The sequence below is a fragment of the Oncorhynchus nerka genome, linkage group LG13 (genome assembly GCF_034236695.1).
Source record: "Oncorhynchus nerka isolate Pitt River linkage group LG13, Oner_Uvic_2.0, whole genome shotgun sequence".
Taxonomy (NCBI): Eukaryota; Metazoa; Chordata; class Actinopteri; order Salmoniformes; family Salmonidae; genus Oncorhynchus; species Oncorhynchus nerka.
This window is the reverse complement of record NC_088408.1, coordinates 32,745,301-32,767,402: the sequence shown is the minus strand read 5'-3', so window position 1 is coordinate 32,767,402 and position 22,102 is coordinate 32,745,301. Positions and strand designations below refer to the sequence as shown.

At 42.0% G+C, this 22,102-nt stretch overlaps 1 protein-coding gene across 2 annotated transcripts in view; it reads right to left on the bottom strand.

Moving 5' to 3' along the window:
* Positions 1 to 22,102, bottom strand: part of LOC115139388 (polypeptide N-acetylgalactosaminyltransferase 14-like) — a 116,091-nt gene that overhangs the window by 79,249 nt on the left and 14,740 nt on the right. For both annotated transcript variants that reach the window (XM_065026346.1, XM_029676707.2), the window contains exon 2: positions 18,022 to 18,191. In XM_065026346.1, the coding sequence (XP_064882418.1) occupies positions 18,022 to 18,191 (170 nt within the window). The remainder of the gene's footprint in view (positions 1 to 18,021; positions 18,192 to 22,102) is intronic.

The following is a 22,102-nucleotide window of genomic DNA, read 5'->3' as shown; positions in this document are numbered from 1 at the left end:
AATCCTATAGTGTTGAGTGTTCGTAAAGTGTATGATCAGTTTACACTAATCCATTTAAAAGTAGTCAGGAATGTAGGGGTGGTTCAGAGGCCAGTCTTGGTGAAACGAGGGAGGGGGACACTGACAGTCATGGGACACACTTTTGATGCATTCATTTAACACTGAAAGAAAAGGAGAGAGTTGGAGTATAAGAGATACTCGGCAGAAACATGCAACAGCCACTCAAAGAAAGGAACCACATCGAAAGAGAGAGTAAAAGCGAGAAAAACTGAGAGAGACAAAACTGGAGAGTGAGAGAAAAAGGCTGTGGTGTGGCCATAGGGTGCAGAGGTGTCATGCCCATAGGGGGCAGAGGTGTCATGGCCATGGGGTGCAGAGGTGTCATGCCCATAGGGGGCAGAGGTGTCATGCCCATAGGGGGCAGAGGTGTCATGCCCATAGGGGGCAGAGGTGTCATGCCCATAGGGGGCAGAGGTGTCATGGCCATGGGGTGCAGAGGTGTCATGCCCATAGGGGGCAGAGGTGTCATGGCCATGGGGTGCAGAGGTGTCATGCCCATAGGGGGCAGAGGTGTCATGGCCATGGGGTGCAGAGGTGTCATGCCCATAGGGGGCACAGCGGCAAGTGTCCGCTCAGATTTGACATGTATTTATTTTTTCTCTGTAATACTACTAGCCACAATTTGATGAAGTTGTCTTTAGCTAGCCTAGATAGGTTCCCAATCTCCCAACCTCCTAACGAGCTACCAAGAAGACATTTCAGACTGTCAATCAAGTAAGAGTAGCTAGCTTGTCTAACTATCTTAGCTGGCATGCCGGCTGGCAGGACTGGTAGACTTTAGAAAAGCAAGCAATTACTAAATGGACTGGATAAGACTCATTCCTTTCAATCTTTCAATCAGATTTTAGCAGTGATGCAGAGAAGCATATTTATATGTACTTATTTAAAAAAAATAGCCACCAGTCAGGAGGATACAGACAGCTTAGATATTCAGAATTTTGAATGATTATGGCTCTAGATTGCTGGAAAAAGCTGTTTCTCCACGTTGCACCCTTCTGGACCACCCCTCAGCCATCCTCACATACTTTGTGCACCCTCATATTTTCGGGGTGCTTAATGCCCCTGATGGGTAGGCCCTCTAACACACCCGCAGTGCCAGTCTGTCTGTCATCTGTTTCTCCCGCTGGTCACAATGACAGCTCCATACAGGGCTACCACAGAGCTGATGACTCGCCACTTTATTGTCCCTCCGTCTCCCTCTCTTTCTGCCTCCCTCTCCCTCTCCTCCCTGCGCTACAGGACCCAGCGCAGTGCACCATGACCAGGCTGGGGAATGGGTTACCTGTGAGGAAGCAGGGTAATAAAACCCTAAGACACAGACGAGCAACAGGAGGAAATGAGGTTTAAACGAGGTTTCCACAGGAGCAGATGGATGAGTAGAGAGCATCTGAGTGGAACAAGGAGAGAGTGTATACCAGGAAGAAAACAGTGTTACCTGGGTGGATGTAATAGTGGATATGAAGAGGTGAACGAGATGAGAGATATTGCTTGTTATTGTTCTCAAACTAACATCATTCAGTTTGTCCTACATGGTCCTGTAGAGGCATTGACTCATATGTTTTTAATAGGACAGGAAACTGTAGGCCGACACCAAAATAACAGTCTGTAATGATTTTCAGGTGTTGAAACTGACTTATTTTTAATGTACTTTAGATCGTCATGGCCGCTTTTCGGACAGTAAATGCAATGCTGTTGAATGAAAGCCTGAAAAAGCCAAAGGTGGCACTCATGATTAGCAGGGCGTCTATCTATATAGGGTTGGTTCAAATAATCATTAAAAAATCTTCTCATTGACAAAAAAGTCATATTCACTTCAAATTAGGTCTGTGGACACAATAGTCTCTTAAGAGTTTGAGAAAATAATGTTGTTGTACTCAACGGTGGCCACACTATACCAGTAGATGCATATACGCTAATAGCTAATATTAAAAAATCTTCTTCTCATGAATTATAGGACAAAATAACAAATTCGGTATGAGGGCCCATGTTACATGTCTTCGGATTTGACATGTCCATTTAAACCACTGTAAATCCACTCCACAGGGGCTTATTAACTTGAAACTTGTCGTCGATATCGAGGACATCCCTAAGATGAACCACGCCGAATTTGGAATTGATATCTCAAAAAATAGGAAACTATTTACAACTCATTCTTTGCATGTGTAATGCTAACACTTAAAATCATCTCTAATCATCTTCTCCTCATCAACTATACGTCATAATCAATCCAGATTTTGTATTTAGACTCATTACATCAGTCTTTAATGATTGTGAGAATGCAGCAAAATAGTTGATGCATTAAAATATGGTCTCACCGTACCTATAGATTCAACTTAGCACATATGCTACTACTAAAAATCTGGAAAAAATCTTCCTCTCCAAATGTGGTATATAGACTCAGTGAAGTAGTCTCTAGTGAATTTGAGAATGATTGGTTGCAGCATTCAAAGTCTGCCACGCTACACCACTAGATGGTACCATATCCCACTAGGGCTATAAGAACTGAACCGATGGACATGGGGCCATGGAATTTGGTATGTAAACCTTGTGTATATGTCCTTAAAAGCTGTGTGAATATAAAGTGACTGCAACCTTAGACGACTGCACAAGACCAGTTGGTGGTACTATAGATGTTAATGGCACCAGTGGCACCATAGAATACTATGGCCGTAACTATTGATCAAGTGGACTTTGTCTCATGCTAATTTCTAGCTAGCTAGAAAACTTAGCTACACACAATAATGTCAAAGTCAATATCAGCATGTGAAGTAGCTAGCTAGCTGTAAACTCGCCTAAACAAACTGCAGTATCAATTTAGGAGACCATCTCACAGAGTTCAACTTGTAGTTCACCTCTGCCCAGAGTGAGTGCAGAGCAGTGACGTGTAGTCATGGATCCTTCCCCAAAATGTGTACCAAGAAATAAAGATAAATACATACAACATTATTTATCTTTCGTCTATCTAAACATTCTTCAATTCGCAAGAGGCTGAATGTATCTCACCGGTTAAAGCATCCGAGAGAACAAAACAGCGCCCCTCTGTCTCAATAGGTGTGACATTGTTGCCGCATGTAGCATTGTAGGCAAGGGAAGCCAGAGAGCATTTGGCCTCCCTTGAAAAATAAATAAATAAAATAATAGCTCAGCTGTGAATGGTCCTGGTGTACAAAACAAGTGTCAATGGAAGACAATTTGGATTTGGACACACAAGGCGCATTGCAAGTTGAACTGAGTTGAATAATTGAATAATTTTGTACACTGTTTAGATTGAGCACATCTAAGCAAAATATATACTTTGTCATGAGGATATAAACGGATGGATGTGTTCTAGACAAATATGTCCATACTATATATTGGCTGATTTGGTGATATGGAGCATTGTGAAATGTGATAGTGTACTTTCCCCTATTTCCAGTGAACCATGTAGATATGAGGCGTTCCTACACAATTTTCTGAATTCACAGACAAACCACTTATAAGTTAAATCATGGGGAAATGTTTTATTTTACCCACTGATAGAACATATCCTTTCACCAAATTGACAGGAGTTTCATGATTTTTATTTCTGGAGGTGGATTATTATATAACATTAGTTAACCCCAGAATTGGCATATATACTCAATACATTAACCTCTCAAGGATAGGGGGACAGTCGCGTCTCACTTGGCCAAAAGCCAGGGAAAATGCAGAGCGGCAAATTCAAATAAAATTATATAAAAATCTAACTTTCATTAAATCACACATGTAAGATACTAAATTAAAGCTACACTCGTTGTGAATCCAGGCTTTTCGGCGAAAGCATAAGATGCTACTATCTGATGATAGCACAACAGTAAACAAAGAGAGTAGCATATTTCAACCCTGCAGGCGCTACCCAAAACGCAGAAATAAAATATAAATCATGCCTTACCTTTGACGAGCTTCTTTTGTTGGCACTCCAATATGCCCCATAAACATCACAAATGGTCCTTTTGTTCGATTAATTCCGTCCATATACAGTGGGGCAAAAAAGTATTTAGTCAGCCACCAATTGTGCATGTTCTCCCACTTAAAAAGATGAGAGAGGCCTGTAATTTTCATCATAGGTACACTTCAACTATGACAGACAAAATGAGAAAAAAAATCCAGAAAATCACATTGTAGGATTTTTTATGAATTTATTTGCAAATTATGGTGGAAAATAAGTAGGCCACTTAATTTTACTGTTTTATATATATTTCAAAACTATGAGGTTGTAATAATATGCCCTTTTCCTGTAAGAGCTGTTTGAAAAGACCACTTGAAATTTCAGCCTGTTTGGTGGGAGGGAGTTTTGGCCTTCCATGGTGACATAACCATGCTGTAAATTAGTTAATTGACCAAGAAGAAAGAGCGTTCCAAATGTCTCTGCCAATAACAGATAATTTACAGTTTTCAAAACCACTCCCAGACAATTCTAGCAAAATCTTTGCTTGAAAAATTGATCTTTGCTAATAAGCTATTTTTGTTTCTTTTTGGCCATTTTAATGGAAAACTATCACAGTAAGGTACTTAATTGTTACGCAGAAATGATTTGAAATTGAGATAAAAACAGCTGCATCATCCTTGTGGTATGTTTGTCTGTGCAATTTGTGTCGTACTGTATTTACTTGTTTTATATTAGATTCTATTTTTTAATTCTATGAATTGAATATGCAAGGCTCCTTGAAAAAGAGACATGGGTCTTAATGATGACTCCCTGCTAAAATAAAGGTAAAGTAAATAAAGAAGGAATTGAGAGATGAACATGGTAATGTTTTCACTGATTGCACATAAAGGAAGATAGTTTCTACATGATAGAGTGCTTACTTTATCCAACCGATTTTGTGTCCTTTCTGTCATCCTGTGAACCCCGTTCATTGCTGCTCACAGCTTTATTTATTTTTTAGACCCTCCTGGCACTTTAACAACTACTCTTAATGATGTCAGAGGGCAGTGAGGCAGTCTTACTGAGAGACCACCATCCGTATTAAGCAGCTCAGACCACATTCAGGAAGTGAAGAACATTCCTACAGACCCCTAACAAGTGTAAAAATATGCACCGCCAACCACACACACAGGATTATAAAGCTGTTACTAGCCCAGTGATACGGGTCAGGTAACCAGTTAGCTAACCATCTGATTTGAACCAAGTCTGGAAGACCAGATCTTCTCAGGAGTTCCTGGTGCTTTTTTATGTCAATCATCTAGCCATGGAGCCTCCCCTCTCTGTAGCCAAGGCACCTGAGAGAGTTAGTACCTGTCAGTGAAGACAGGCCGAGGAGGAGTGAGCTGAAATAGAACATCAAGGTGAGATGGGGTGAAACAGACATGACTGACACAGACAGATCCTACAAACTTTCTGTGTATGTACAAGACAAGAACTGAAGAAAAGATTTCATTGGAGTTACAGTGTGAACATGTCATTAGTTCAGCAGCTAAAATAAGGCGGTGACTTCTACGTTTGTAATAGAGGACTCCGTTGTTTGGGATAATTCAATCAAAGAGTTGAAACTGAAGTTGATTGCATTTGTCTGGAACCCTGGCTGCTGTCTAGAACAAAAACAACTGTCCAGTGATGGCAATGTGAACAAACAGACGGACGGACAGACAGACAGACAGACAGACAGACAGACAGACAGACAGACAGACAGACAGACAGACAGACAGACAGACAGACAGACAGACAGAGACAGAGACAGACAGACAGACAGACAGACAGACAGACAGACAGACAGACAGACAGACAGACAGAGGAAAACATAAGCTGGTGAGAGAGACAGACGGAGAGAGAGCTACACACAATGGACAAAGAGGGGGTGGACATGCGGCAGTGACCTCCCTCCCTCCTTGTGCAGTGCTAGTGTGGTGTGTGTGTGCGTTGGCTCGCTCAGGGGTTGTGATTGTGAACGCGTCCGGCTGTAACTCTGCTAAGCTCCTGGCCTTCTAGGGGAGATCCACATGCCCATTACTGACTGTCAGAGCAGCAGAACACACCACCCAGTACACCCCCAGCCCCAAAGCTTGGCTAGCTGATCAGCCTCCTCCTTCTATATCATCTGCCCGCCGCTCTGCTCTTATTAGTCCACACCATTTGCATGAATTATTTCATTAGGCAGCAGGACAAGAAAGATGAATAAAAAAGAGAGAAAGAGAAAGGAGAGTGGACAAGGACAGTGAACAGGTCCTGGAGGATAATACTAGACCCCTCATGCTTCTTCTGACAGACCAATTTCCTCTGGTTTACACCACGGGACTGGAGAGAGCAGCCAGGGGCCCCTGCTGGTGTTAATCAAGGGCCCCTCTCAATTCAATTCAAGGGCTTTATTGGCATGGGAAACATATGTTAACATTGCCAAAGCAAGTGAAGTAGATAATAAACAAAAGCAAAATAAACAATAAAAAATTAACAGTAAACATTACACTCCAATAGAATAAAGACATTTCAAATTAAATATTATGTCTATATATCTTTTTTATTTCACCTTTATTTAAACAGGTAGGCTAGTTGAGGACAAGTTCTCATTTACAACTGCGAACTGGCCAAGATAAAGCAAAGCAGCTCTGGGATTTGATCCAGCAACCTTCCGGTTACTGGCCTAAAGCTCTAACCTCTAGAATACCAGCCTCCCCATAAGCCCATCTTGGTTGGGGACAGAAGCACCAGATCATCAGCAGACTACAGATTATAGTAGGGTGAGGCCAGGTGCTGCAGACTGTTCTAGTGCCCTCACCAATTAGTTTAAATATATGTTGAAGAGGTTGGGGCTTAGGCTGCATCCATGTCTCACCCCACGGTCCTTTGGAAAGAAATGTGTTTGCAGGGATTTTATAATGTCGTATGTTTTTCCCACAACACCACTTTCCATCAATTTGTATAGCAGACCCTCGTGCCAAATTGAGTCAAAAGCTTTTTTGAAATCAACAAAGCACGAGAAGACTTTGTCTTTGTTTTGGTTTGTTTGTTTGTCAATTAAGGTGTGCAGGGTTAATACGTGGTCTGTCGTACGGTAATTTGGTAAAAAGCCATTTTGACATTTGCTCAGTACATTGTTTTCATTGAGGAAATGTACGAGTCTGCTGTCAATGATAATGCAGAGGATTTTCACAAGGTTGCTGTTGACGCATATATCGTATTTTGTCCTGTAGTTCATGCAAAAATCGCTGAAGTTGGAGACTTTTATCACCCTCACCAACTTCAAACATCAGCTATCTGAGCAGCTAACCGATCGCTGCCGCTGTACATAGTCTATTGGTAAATAGCCCACCCTTTTTTACCTACCTCATCCCCATACTGTTTTTATTTATTTTATTTTCTGCTCTTTTGCACACCAATATCTCTACCTGTACATGACCATCTGATCATTTATCACTCCAGTGTTAATCTGCAAAATTGTAATTATTCGCCTACCTCCTCATGCCTTTTGCACACAATGTATATAGACTCTCCTTTTTTCTACTGTATTATTGACTTGTTAATTGTTTACTCCATGTGTAACTCTGTGTTGTCTGTTCACACTGCTATGCTTTATCTTGGCCAGGTCGCAGTTGCAAATGAGAACTTGTTCTCAACTAGCCTACCTGGTTAAATAAAGGTGAAATAAAATAAAAAATAAAAATGCAATGTAATTGGAGAATCCAGTAGGTTCTGATAGTCTTTAATAGTTGATTCTAAGTTATGTATTTAATCATGTACACTACAAGTCAAAAGTTTGGACATACATATGGAATCACATAGTAACCAAAAAAGTGTTAAACAAATCAAAATACATTTTATATTTTATATTCTTCAAAGTTGCCCCCCTTTTCTTTGATGACAGCTTTCAACACTCTTGGCATTCTCTCAACCAGCTTCATGAGGTAGTGACCTGGAATACATTTAAATTAACAGGTGTGCCTTGTTAAAAGTTAATTTGTGGAATTTCTTTCCTTCTTAATGTGTTTGAGCCAATTGTTGTGACAAGGTAGGGGTGGTATACAGAAGATAGCCCTATTTGGTAAAAGGCCAAGGCCATATTAAGGCAAGAACAGCTCAAATAAGGAAAGAGAACTTTGAACATTTCTTAAAGTGCAGTCGCAAAAACCTTGAAGTGCTATGATGAAATTGGCTCTCGTGATTAGCGCCACAGGAATGGAAGACCCAGAGTTACCTCAGCTGCAGAGGCAAAGTTCATTAGAGTTACCAGCCTCAGAAATTGCTGCCCAAATAAATGCTTCACAGAGTTCAAGTAACAGACACATCTCAACATCAACTGTTCAAATGAGACTGCATGAATCAGGCCTTCATGGTCGAATTGCTGCAAAGAAACCACTACTAAAGGACACCAATAAGAAGAAGAGACTTGCTTGGGCCAAGAAACACAATAAATGGACATTAGACCGGTGGAAATCTGTCCTTAGGTTTGATGAGTCGAAACTTGAGATTTTTGGTTCCAACCGCCGTGTCTTTGTGAGATACAGAGAAGGTGAACGGATAATCTCCGAATGTGTGGTTCCCACTGTGAAGCATGGAGGAGGAGGAGTGATGGTGTGGGGGTGCTTTGCTGGTGACACAGTCAGTGATTTATTTAGAATTCAAGGCACACTTAACCAGCATGGCTACCACAGCATTCTGCAGCAATACGCCATCCCATCTGGTTTGCACTTAGTGCAGGCCTGGGCAAAGGCAAAGGCCCGTATGCGGTCTGCAACCTGATTCAATATGGCCATGCTCAGATCACATAAAGTATTTGAAAAAATTATTTGTTATTCAAATTAAAAGCCCAATGAATACTCACCTTTGTGAAATGATTTAACTCCCACCACTTGTGGGACTTTTATTTTGAAGGCACGTATATATAACAACTGCACGAGGACAGACAGTGACTGACAGGCTGACACACGTCACAGTTACAAATAGTTGCTAGAATTTACTCCAAAATGAGTTTTTCAGAGATTTCAAAGAAAAGGAAAGTGGACAATGAATGTAGGGTGTTCCAGCAAGAGTGGACATCTAATGATTTCTTTATTGAGATATCAAGGAAAGCTGTGTGCTTAGTGCGCAAAGAGAGCATTGCTGTCTTGAAAGACTACAACTTGTCCCAACACTTCCAGACGAAGCATGCAGAGAAATATAGGAATATGCCTTCTGAGCAGAGGGCAAGTGCATCGAAAGAGTAGCTTTCTCAGTTGCAAAAGCAGCAAGGGCTTTTCACAAAACTGCATTCAGCAAACGACGGAATTGCGAGAGCTAGCTATGTACTGTCCCACAAAATTGCTAAATATAGCAAGCCATTCGCTGAGGGCAAATTCATTATTGAATGTTTAATTGACTCTGCAGCAATACTCTTCCCAGACAAGAAAGAGCTGTTTGAAAATGTTTCCCTGTCAAGATGAACAGTGACACAACGTGTTGAGGACATCGCAGAGAATATGGAACAACAGTTGAAAGACAGGGTAAAGGATTTCACCTATTTTTCCATGGCCCTGGAAAATTGTTTATATTCTTACGAGGCATAACCCCAAACGTTGAAATGACAGAGGAGCTTGCTTCAGTGCAGTCAACGAAGAGCACAACCACAGGGAAATATTTATTGGAGGAGGTTGATAAGTGTGTGGCAAAGCTGGGACTGAGTTTTGAAAAGTTATCCAGTGGGACCACTGATGGGTGCCCAAACTTGACAGGAAAAAGCGTTGGCCTTTTGAAAAGGATACAAGATCAAGTAACTGAGCTGAACCCAGATCAGAATGATAAAGAATGGTTGGCTGATTTTGCCTTCACAGTGGACATCATGGCCTTCACGAATGAACTGAATTCCAAACTACAAGGGAAAGGCCTTTTTGCACATCAGATGTACAGTCTTGTCAAAGCTTTCAAGGGAAAATGACTCCTGATGCAATGATTGGAGAACTATTCAAAACAATGTCACTGACGAGGTTCTATGCATCTCTCGATGAACAAAACTTTCCAACGATTAGGAGTCATGCTCAGAATATGTTTGTACTATTTGGGTCAACAGACACATACTTATCCAGAGAGACTTAACCCCAATTGTTCCTTTAAGTGCCTTGCTCAAGGGCATATTGACATATTTTTTAAACCTATATCTACTGTATATCTAAAATTGTTTACAAAGGAATTAAAATTTCAAAACAGGTTATGGTAAGCCTAAATAGGTTCAGGAGTAAAATCACAAGTTGCATGGACTGCATGTGAACAAACATTTTCAGTGATGAAATATAACAAGTCAAGGCACAGATCATCTCTTACTGACTCTCACCTCTCAGCAATCCTGTGCATAGCGACGTCAGAAACTATACCTGACTTCACTGCTCTAGTCAATGCCCATCAGAGACTTCACTCCTCACACTGATTGAGTGGTTTAAATGTAATGTTGAGCTCTCCCTCTTTCTTGTGTTTTTGTGCATACCCATTAACAAGAGTTCTGTCCGTGGTGCTGAATGCACAGTGTACTTTTCCCTCCGTGTAGTTCATTGCATGTTTAATAATGAAAACACCTACCAAAAGGAGAACATGGATGTGGTTTATTTCTGTGCAGGTTAAAAAAGTAAAATAAGTAGCAGATCTGGACGTGATTTACAGTAGATATATCTGTCAACACACTCATACACATGATGTGTAATCCTGTAATATGATTCTGGCCCACAATGGCAAAAATATATTCTAATGTGGCCCTCCATGGAAAATAATTGCCCAGGCCTGGCTTAGTGGGACGATCATTTGTTTTTCAACAGGACAATGACCCAAAACACACCTCCGGGCTGTGTAAAGGCTATTTGACCAAGGAGAGTGATGGAGTGCTACATCAGATGACCTGGCCTCCACAATCACCCGACCTCAACCCAATTGAGATGGTTTGGGATGAGTTGGACCGCAGAGGGAAGGAAAAGCAGCCAACAACTGCTCAGAATATGTGGGAACTCCTTCAAGACTGTTGGAAAAGCATTCCTCATGAAGCTGGTTGAAAGAATGCCAAGAGTGTGCAAAGCTGTCATCAAGACAAGGGTGGCTACTTTGAAGAATCTCAAATCTCAAATTTATTTTGATTTGCTTAATACGTTTTTGGTAACTACATGATTCCATTTGTGTTATTTCATAGTTTTGATGTCTTCACTATTATTCTACAATGTAGAAAATAGTAAAAACAAAGAAAAACCCTTGAATGTGTGTCCAAACTTTTGACTGGTACTGTATATGTTTTTGTTCTTTGTTATAGGGCCAAAAAGATTGGAGAAGTGGTTTACCATACATCTCTGTATTGAATAGATAACTCTTCGTGTTGTTGTTTGTTTAGTGTTGTCACATCCTGACCTTAGTTCATTTTTTATGTCTCTATTTTAGTTTGGTCAGGGCGTGAGTTGAGGTGGGCATTCTATGTTTTTGTTCTTTGTTTTGTATTTCTGGTTTTGGCCTGGTATGGTTCCCAATCAAAGGCAGATGTCAATCGTTGTCTCTGATTGAGAACCATACTTAGGCAGCCTGTTTTCCCACTATGGGTTGTGGGTAGTTGTTTTCTGTCTTTGTATTAGTTACCAGACGGAACTGTTTCGGTTGTTCTTTTTGTTGTAGTGTTCAGTTTAATAAAATGACGAACACTTACCACGCTGCCTATTGGTCCGATCCTTCCTACTCCTCCTCAGAAGAGGAAGAAAACCGTTACAAGTGTTTTCCAATTTTCCCAGAAGTGATTGTAGTCTATGGGTTCTTCAATTACATTGAGCTGGTTTCTGACATGCTGTTCCTTCTTTCTCCGAAGTGTATTTCTGTATTGTTTTAGGGATTCACCATAGTGAAGGCGTACAGTAGGCTCAGGTTTTCTCTCCCTTTGTCTCTCTCTCTCTATCTCTCTCTCTCTCTCTCTCTCTCTGCCTATAACGCAGACCCAGCCACATGATCACAGGCTCTGGTTAAACTTGCTCAAGTTAAGGAATCGTAGAGTTGTTTGTACTAGTGCGACAGAGGAGGTAGAGATTCTGTAGCCAGCATTGTGTCATCGTTCAATATTGACAGATGATGGCTCCTGTCAGCACATTTCAAACTATTTCACTCAACCTTTTACTCAACCGTCTTCTGATGTTGCGTACTGTGTACGAAGGTTATCTGACAAACACTGAAACATGTTGTTTCAACTAAATATCATTAAGTAACTGGTTCCACAGCCTTTTTTTCTCACTTTTCAGTCAAAGTGTTACCTGAACTTAAACATTTTTGTTGGTCCATGCATAAGAAAACATATGGAAAATATTGTCAACTTGAAATTATGTGTTTCCTCAAATGGCCTAATAGGTTCATTCAATTAGAAATGAGTATTTGGACATGTTACCAAAAAAAAGTCTGTGCCTTTAACATACAACATTTTAATTTACATATTTGGCCCTTGAATTGCTACACTTTGCGCGTACGTTAAAAGTACACACAAAATGTTATTTATCATAGGGATTAAGGAGTAATATTAATTAAAACAGAGTAATATGCCCCACCAATAAGAGACAACTATACAGAAAAAACTAAAGTTGCTTAAATAATAAATTAAATCAATGAAGACAGAATGGTGAAATTAAGTGATAGTTGACACAGACATAGTGGCATAGCAGGAAGGTTGGAATGCCATGACCCAAGAGGTAGTGAGTTCAAATCCCAGGTGAGGACATATTGAATAATAATTATTGTATAAATGAATATGCCCAGTGTCAAATACATGAATGAGCATATTAGACAATGAATGAACATATAAGACAATTTTAGCAAACACATCAGTTTAAATTGACTTCATTTTTTGCCAAACTTTTCTCAAGATTAAGCTTTTTAAAATTCAGGTAACACTTAAATAAACTGAGTGCAAAAAGTAAATACAATTTGAGTGAGAAACTTTGATCAAATTTTAGCCATTCATCTGAAACGTTAGGTTAAAAGAGGCGGTGAAAGTTCTCTACAGTAATATGAGCGAGAATGTGTTGTGAAATGAACCTCGTGTGAGGTGTGCGCTTCAGCAATCCCAATTTCAATACAACCCCTTTTTTAATCAAAGATGAAAAATGACCCCTCCTATCAGAGAACTCACCCTGTTCAATAGCCTTCATTGGCTTTATAATCAAGCCTGTGGAGCTGTGAGAGCTGCAACATTGTTTTACTAGGACACAGACAGGAGTTGAATGATTCATGTTTGATTCAGGTACAGTGGATTGCAGGCTCTACACACAAAAAGAGGAGGGTGGAGGACAGGAGTTATCAATATCGTATAGATCGTGGTCATTTCTTTGATCGACATAGAGCTTTTCAGGTATAAACAGGCCATAAGTGAGTCAGTAAAGCCTGGTATATTTTCAAAACACATTTAGATCCAGCTACGACAACAACAACCCAGGTGGAACCAGAGAGCAATTAACTCATTTTCTGTGCTATGTTTTCTGTGTAATTACTAAAGCACTGTGCTTCAATGGAGATCGATGGCCGACTGAGAGGCGGAGGGGAGTCTGTGGGGAAATATGGAGCCCAATGTTCTCCCTAAGCACAGCTGCCTTCCTAAACCACCACATACGAAATACCACAGCAACATGTTCCTCACATTCAAAGCAGCCTAGCTTCTAGGTGGAGAAAAGCGCTAGGTGTGGCGACTGGTGAGCCCCACGACAGTGAGTGAATGTTTCCGTTATGAAAGGCTTTGCTCTAGGAAAGTCACTCTGGGCTGTAGGCTGGCAGCTCATAACATAATAGAATGGGTTTAGTGTCTGTCTGTCTGTCTGTCTGTCTGTCTGTCTGTCTGTCTGTCTGTCTGTCTGTCTGTCTGTCTGTCTGTCTGCAGGAGCAGGGAGGAGTGACGGTTGTGAATATTCACTGGCACCAATTCAACATAAATATTACAGTGAATAGAGACTTGGCAGACAATGTGAGGATATATTTTCAGACCTGCTGAAACGGCAAAATGAGGTTGAGGTTTCAGGTTTTGAGTAAATATGAATTCCTAAACAAGGCTGGATGCCAGGCACCGTTTATTCAACTGGACTGGTGTGTGTCCCGGAGGGGGTCGAGGCTGCTTGTGTAATAGCCAAACACAGGAGGACATGTCCTGGTGACTGGCTGACCGTAGATCTGGTGTTAGCCAAACACAGGAGGACATGTCCTGGTGACTGGCTGACCGTAGATCTGGTGTTAGCCAAATACAGAGGAGCAATCAATAACTGACTCATTTCTACCTTTCACACTCAGTCTCTCTCTCTCTCTCTCTCTCGCTCTCTCTCTTTCTCACACACACACACACACACACACACACACACACACACACACACACACACACACACACACACACACACACACACACACACACACACACACACACACACACACACACACACACACATAACCACACACACACATTCCCACACATGTCCTATCTCTCCGCAGGGGGACCTGAAAGATGAAAGAGGGAGTGAGACAAGTGGTTGTCTTGTAAGCGATGGAGCGATACAATGGTTGACAGACAGGTAGAAGCCAGGTCAATGTGTGGAAAAGCCTGAGGCTCCGTGTGACGGACCCGATCAATGAGACAAGAAGGAATGGCTTTCTATCCTAGCCTCATCAGCAACAACCAACCATCCAAAAAGCTTGAGTGCAATACCTGGGGCAAAGGCGAACTTTAACTCTCAATTTGGCTCTTCAGACTGGATCTTGGCTAACCATAAGCAGTTCGATTTGTGCTCAAAGTACATGTTTATAGGTCACGAAATGCAAATAACCGAATCTGCGGAAAACTCTCCCTTTGTATCCAAAATATACTATCTGGTTAGTTGAGCCAAAGGGGTAAGTTGAGCCACCCTTGTTTAAAGGAAACCATACACAAAATTATTAATTTGACCAAATATTTTGGAAGAGGTCATCATTTCATAGAGTCTGTGATGGAAGAAAACACATGGAAAAATTGGGAAGCAGGTTAGGTCCAAAAAACGGATTTTCACCAAGTCAAATTAAGTTATTGTGTTAGAAGTTTCATGATGCTTAACTTTATCTAAACCAAAGTAGATACTTTTAAGGTTGTTCTATACATCAGTTGGGATCTCTATAAGGTCTTAAACACATAGCATGAAAATGCATCCTTGTAACTGTGTGGGCTAATATAGTTCAAATGTTTGCATTGGGTAAGTTGAACCAATGGCCATGGGGTAAGTTGAATCAATAGTCAACGGCAAGTTGAGCAAATTTGAGCCCAATTGAGCAAGTTGAGCAAATTGAATTGTTTTCTTCTCAGGCGTAATGCAAGGCATTATTTCTGGTATATGAGGTAACAGCAGGGCCAGGCCTATGTTAAAAGTGTTGAAAAAGTACTGCAGTGCCAGCTGCGTCATTCGGGTTAGGGAGGGCTTGGCCGGTAGGGATATCCTTGTCTCATCGCGCACCAGCGACTCCTGTGGCGGGCCGGGCGCAGTGCGCGCCAAAAGGTTGCCAGGTGCACAGTGTTTCCTCCGACACATTGGTGCGGCTGGCTTCCGGGTTGGATGCGCGCTGTGTTAAGAAGCAGTGCGGCTTGGTTGGGTTGTGTATCGGAGGACGCATGACCTTCAACCGTCGTCTCTCCCGAACCCGTACGGGAGTTGTAGCGATGAGACAAGATAGTAGCTACTAAAACAATTGGATATCACGAAATTGGGGAGAAAAAGGGTTAAAAAATAAATAAAAATTTAAAAGTGTTGAAAAAGTACAAAGTGTTTGTAAGTCTGTGTTAAAAGATGCTTAAAGGTGCAATATGCAGAAATCGCTCTGCCATTTCCTGGTTGCAAAAATTCTAATAGTTTCCCTAATATAAGTTTATGTAACAAAACAAGCAATGCATACTGTAGATAATCATTGTACCATCTAAACCGCTGTGAAATATATTTTTAATTACCAAAGCTATTGTATTTTCATAAAACCTACAATACCTAAAGTAAAAGACACAAAAGCTAAACTTAAGAAAGGAAGCATAGACAGTTGTGCCAAAAGACAAAGCTTTCAAAACTGCAATGTTTACATGAATTCTGATTATGTCCAGGGATACACAACATCCTGAAATATATGTAGATATCTTTGTTAGAGTTGAATACTATATTTCCCTTGACGGAGTAATGCTGAATGTAAACAATGGCTCAACTTATCCCACTTTCCCCAAATGCAGTTTCCATGTTTAAACGTTCATGGATTTACAGTAATCTGGACGATCAAACAAAGCTGGTAGGCTGACCCAGATTGGGGTGTGCAGTTGTTCTTTTGAAAATAGCTCATAGCTGTAAGCAACTTAGAGAAATGTCATAAATTAGTAATTGCCCCATGTTCATCAACATGGCAGCAAATCGTTCTCCACCAGTAAAAATGCATGATAAAGATTTGTGAAGATCATCCACATACCCAACTAGGTAACTACAGTACAGGACAAATAGCTCAAACAAAATTAAAACGACATGCAAGAGAATAAGTGTATGATAAAGACACACATCTCTCTTTCTCCTTTGTTTGGTCTGAGCAGATCACATTAATTACATAAACGGGTTTTTCTGCTGAAGCTAACAAGCAGGCGGTTCCTGAGGGCTGGAGACAAACACACCACTAAAAGTGAAAATCAATATAGGTCGTTCAATTCTCTCACCCTTCATTCCAGCATGGATGAATAGAAGCTGTGAGAGATGGGAGTATGGCTGAGAGGCGCATCAGTGTCCTTAACTGTCTACTAGGCAGGGAGCATTGCTGACATTGTCCCCAAATGATTCAATAGTCAGCAATCAAGATTTCCAAGAGTGTGCAAAGCTGTCATCAAGGCAAAGGGTGGCTACTTTGAAGAATCTCAAATCTAAAATTTATTTTGATTTGTTTTACACTTATTTTGGTTACTACATGCTTCCATATGTGTTATTTCAGAGTTTTGATATCTTCACTATTATTCTACAATGTAGAAAATAGTAAAAAATAAAGAAAAACCCTTGAACAAGTAGGTGTGTCTAAACTTTTGACTGGTACTGTATAACTGTCAAAATACAGAAATCATCCCCATATGATGCAAGATAGTTTTGGGGTGGAATTTTCAGTTAAAAGCAAGCAGCTAAATAGTCCTGAAAACAGAATGAAAAAGAAGCTTAACATCACTGTCAAACGAAGTTGAAGTAGAGCATAGTGCTCTAAAATGAACATTTCATGCCAGCAGATTAGTCTGTGTAAAATAACACGATTGTCTCGCCTCCTAAGGGTTTTTGTATGTTAGTTAAACATTTCGAGAGTGTAGGCTTTGTCAGCATGATGCTCAACTGCTTTCATTCATGAAAACATCACACCAGTCAACAATTGAGTGTGGAAGTTGCCAAGTCTGTGTTTCTATGGTCAAAAATCATCCTATGATATTTGCAAACACGGTGTTTGATATTTGCCACATCTGTATGTGTTCCACTATTATAGTAGCATCCCCGAGCCGACTAAGTGAAAAATCTGTCTATGTGCTCTTAAGCAAGGCACTTAACCCTAATTGCTCCAGGGTCGCCGTCAATAATGGCTGATCCCTGGCCGTGACCCTACTCTCCGAGGGTGTCTCAGGGAGAGTGGGATATGCTGAAAACTCATTTCCAAACCACACATAATACACACTTGTACATGTGTGAAATAGGACAAATGTAAGCACCCACCCACCAATGAAGTGGGGTGTTTTCACACAAACTGCAGCGCATGTGGCAATTATCTATGTCTATGCAGCTTGTAGCTGCTGCTACACAGATCAACTCCCTCTCATCTTCTAGAAACCATATCCGATGTGTGGAAACAAGCCATCGTTAGCTCACACAGAAGCAGACACATGCAGCCCTGTTTGAAAGACAGGGTGATCTGGCATAATAAGCACCATTAAGATGGAAATGACAAAATGCCTTCTCACACATTTAAACACACATACGAGTGTGCATGAAGGTACACACACATTAATGGGCTGTGTACGCATGCTGTGCTGTGTAGGTTACCTGTAATGGCGTGTGTCTCTGAGAACTCTGTTGCTGGGTATCCTCTCACTCTCTCTCTGGTTGAAGGCATACAGTTTGTACGGGTCCTGGCCTGGTTTCCAACGCCTGGCGTTGAGGTAGTTCTTCTCTTCAAACTCTTCCAGGAGGTCGTCCCATTCTGCCTCTGAGATCTGAAACAAAACAAAATCCACTCATCACACAAACCCCACTGTAAACAACTTGCTGGGGTAGAGTTCACTTTAGAAACTGCAAGAACAGCAGCGTCCAACTGTGGAATTTGTGCTGTAAGCTGATGTTCAGCTTTTTTGCTTGACATGAAATGAGGTTGACACTGTCATAAACATAACAATTGATGGCAGCATTTTGGCAAGTCCCCATCCTCATAATAACTCTTCAACATAACGACAACAACCATAGAGACTAACAGGGTACGCAGACGATGCACACACACACCTCTGAATTTGCTGGTGCAGAATCTGGAGGGCGTATCAATTCTAGTTTTAATAAAACCCTCTTTTGTGCAACGGCAGCAGATTGAAATCACCCATAAACTGGAGCCTCTTCCATATTTCCTGTTATTATTTTCTGTTTTGTTTTGCTGATGTGCCAGATTCTCCAGCTCCAGCCATTTGGGCTGATGGGAACCAGAGGTCTATACTCCCACCAGCCTGGATGATGCTGGTGATTAACAAGCTAGCAGGTTGCTAGTTTCTCCCCTGATGACAGTTTGAATGGAGCCTAATGAAAAATCCTCAACACGCACTCGCAAATACACACGCACGCACACACGCACGCACGCAGATACCCACACACAAACACACTTATCCCACTGCAGGCCCACAGTAGAGGCAGGCAGCAGGGGTGGGGGGGGTTCTGGGTGAAGCCTTCATGTCCCCACAGCCTGCTGGGTAACAAAAGGCAGCCGACATTGTGACTGAAGGCCCATGAATCACTGCCTGCTGATGCTGAGTGATTAAATCTGATTTCCATGCAATGCGGCAGCGCCAGGGTAATTGTTGGCCTTCAAGACAATAACACAACCTACAATGTTCCCTGGCTTATGGCTTTTTGCATCAATACTCCAGGAACGTAATCCACCTTCAGGAAGGACCTGCTGGAGGTTGTGGCAAGGACTTGGCTCTCTGTTTTACAAATGATATTTTATCTTATTAAGCAGAACAACAGAATCGTGTAGTCCTCAGGTGAAACTCAGGGGAGATACAGCTAGCCTGAGGGAGCCGTACTGACGGGAATTCTACTAGGCTTTTCTTTTATGGTGCGCTTGTTTGTGTCTTTTACACCTGGCGAAGAGAATCTGCTCAAGGTCCTGTGGATTCATTATATTTACCAGACTTGTCTCCCAATTTTATTGCACCTAACATGCCTTCTCAATGTCTCTTCCTAATAGGGGCGGCAGGGTAGCCTAGTGGTTAGAGTGTTGGACTAGTAACCGGAAGGTTGCAAGTTCAAACCCCCGAGCTGACAAGGTGCAAATCTGTCGTTCTGCCCCTAGTTAACAGTGGGTTAACTGTTCCTAGGCCGTCATTGATAATAAGAATTTGTTCTTGACTCACTTACCTAGTTAAATAAAGGTAAAATAAAAAATACACAAACAGACATTCAACAAATGACCTCTGGAAACAAGAATCATGCAATAATGTCAAAAAGCAGCATTATGTTATTAAACAGCACAAAACAACCAAGGATCCTATTCATTTCTCTGATATGACTGGTGGCCTCACAATAGGAAGGGCAGTATTCATGTCAAACACAGGTGGATTAAATGGTAATGATATTTCTTTGCTCATAAGAAGGATCATTTCACGAGACAAAGCCATTGAGGGGACGATGCAGTAGATAGAAAGGGGTGGGGTTCAAGCCTAAATGAGGCGATACAAGCACAAGGGCACATGGCAATGACCACTGAGCCATGGGAAGGCAGCTCCTCTGTCTTAACTGGCCAAGCTCATTTTTCCCAGAGGACACTGCTGGCCGGTGAGAGGGGACTGAGAAGAGAAGGGAGAGAACAGGGGACAGAGAAAAGAGAACGAGAACCCGGGAAGCGAGAGAGGAAAGAGAACAGGGGAGATAGGGGGAGAAACAGGGGAGAAAGAGAATAGGGGAGATCCTAGAGGAGAGAGGACTACAGTGAAGACGTGGGGAGAGATGCGGGGCGTCCTCCCCACATTAGGAGGACAGTAATGAGTCGTTAGGGTCCGCTATTTGTCCATCCACCCGTGCGGTGGATGAATTCCCTCTTAAGCACACTGCTGTCTTTCAAGGCCTTTTCAGTCTGGCGGGAGATGTCATGCCCTGCCACTTTATAAGAATCACAACAGCATCCTCCAAGCCGGTAATAGAGGTGGCTAATTGCAGATGTCTGTTTCTGAAGATAGACTGCTTAGCATGATAATGGCTACAGTGCAGCAGCATCCGTATAACTTAGACCAGATGTCTGGGAGGGCTCCCTGGTAAAACAGCCTGTTTCTTTATGTTATACATTTCCCACACTAAAAGTTGATGTAGTAAAAGGGGCTTATGTGTGCAATACTAGATGTTGAAATCGGTTTTCTTTTTAATCATCTCTACCTTTGTATGAAGTTATCTGAATGTATTAAAATGCAACTCCCCAAAAAGCTCCAGAAAAACATTGACACATCACCAATTAATCCTTTGCCTTCAGAGTTTTTCTCAGAGTTACGATGGTTGACAGCTGAATCCACAGAGGAAATGCTAATCTGGTGCTCACATATTCACTTTGTCATCTCCAGCACAGTGCCACTGTCACCCCATGATGCCACCAATCTGGGGAAAGTTATTGTGTTTTATCAGGGAGGGAACATGGCCCAGGCAGCAAACAGAATTCAATTATAATTGGACAACACAGAAAATCTGCCTGCAAATCGATCTGTCACAACAAGGTTGAGCGGCTTGAGCCTCAATTTCAGAGCGCAATAAGTGCAAATCTCAACGGTCCCTAGCAGCCCACCAAAGGTCCTTTACTCAAGAAAGAACCGGGCGAGCCTCAAGATTGAAATTCCCCTGGGCTGCCAAGCAAGGCAAGTCCTCCAGAAATACCCCTGTCTTTGGTCCAGTCATCATCACTCTGCCTTTGCCTCCCCTCGGTTGTTAAGACAGGAAAGCCAGGCAGGCAGCCACCAGAGAGCCAGGTTTCATGTGAAGGATATTGCAGCCTAATTGGACATGATACCTTGGTGGAGGGAGAGAGGGAGGGAGGGAGTGAGGGAAGGAAGGAACGAGTGAGGGTTGGTAAGCTACACCCCGACAGAGTTGCGCGACATTTTAACCCCCAGCAGTTAGGGGCGCTCCCCAGACAGGGAAGTGTGTCTTAATGAGTTGTGTATGACAGAGGGAGCTGTAATTGGATCCTAATACCCCCCCCCCCTCCCCTGTGTCTCGGCATGTGTGTTTGTGTATGTTGGTCCTATTCCTAGACCCCTTAACTCAACCACCGCAACACGTCTTACCCAACAGAGATAACCAAAGGAAAACTGTAGCAAGGGGAATCTCATCATAGTCTGTCTATGGTCTTGGTGGTACCACAGGAGGTGCACATGCCTAGTTACAGTGTCAAAGCTATGGGGTAGTAATTGCACAGCCTCCTTTGACTCCTAGCCAGGTAATGAGATTACCCCTAGCAGCTCATTTACAGATCTCTGTCTGTCTCGTCTCAGATGTGATGTTCAGGACTGCACAGCACACACACAGACAAAGACACACACACACACACACACACACAGGGATATTATTAGAAGTCCACGTGGTGGTATAATTCAGAGCTGGGGGTCATAGCTCATAAACCAGCGAATGATAAAGTACAAATCAGTGCCAAGGCCGAGCTGGAGGCCCAGACACCAATAACATTAAGAGGGTGTGGACACTCCAGCCCAATAACACACATCCTGCATGGTTAATTTATCCCTGAGACCGACAGGCTCATTTATCATCCCACTGGTCCACACATTAGGCCTAATGCCTCAACCCTTTACACCATAATAATCATAATGTGTCATCATCTCCAATCTTCATTGTTGTTTCTCTGATGTCATCAGAGAGAGAG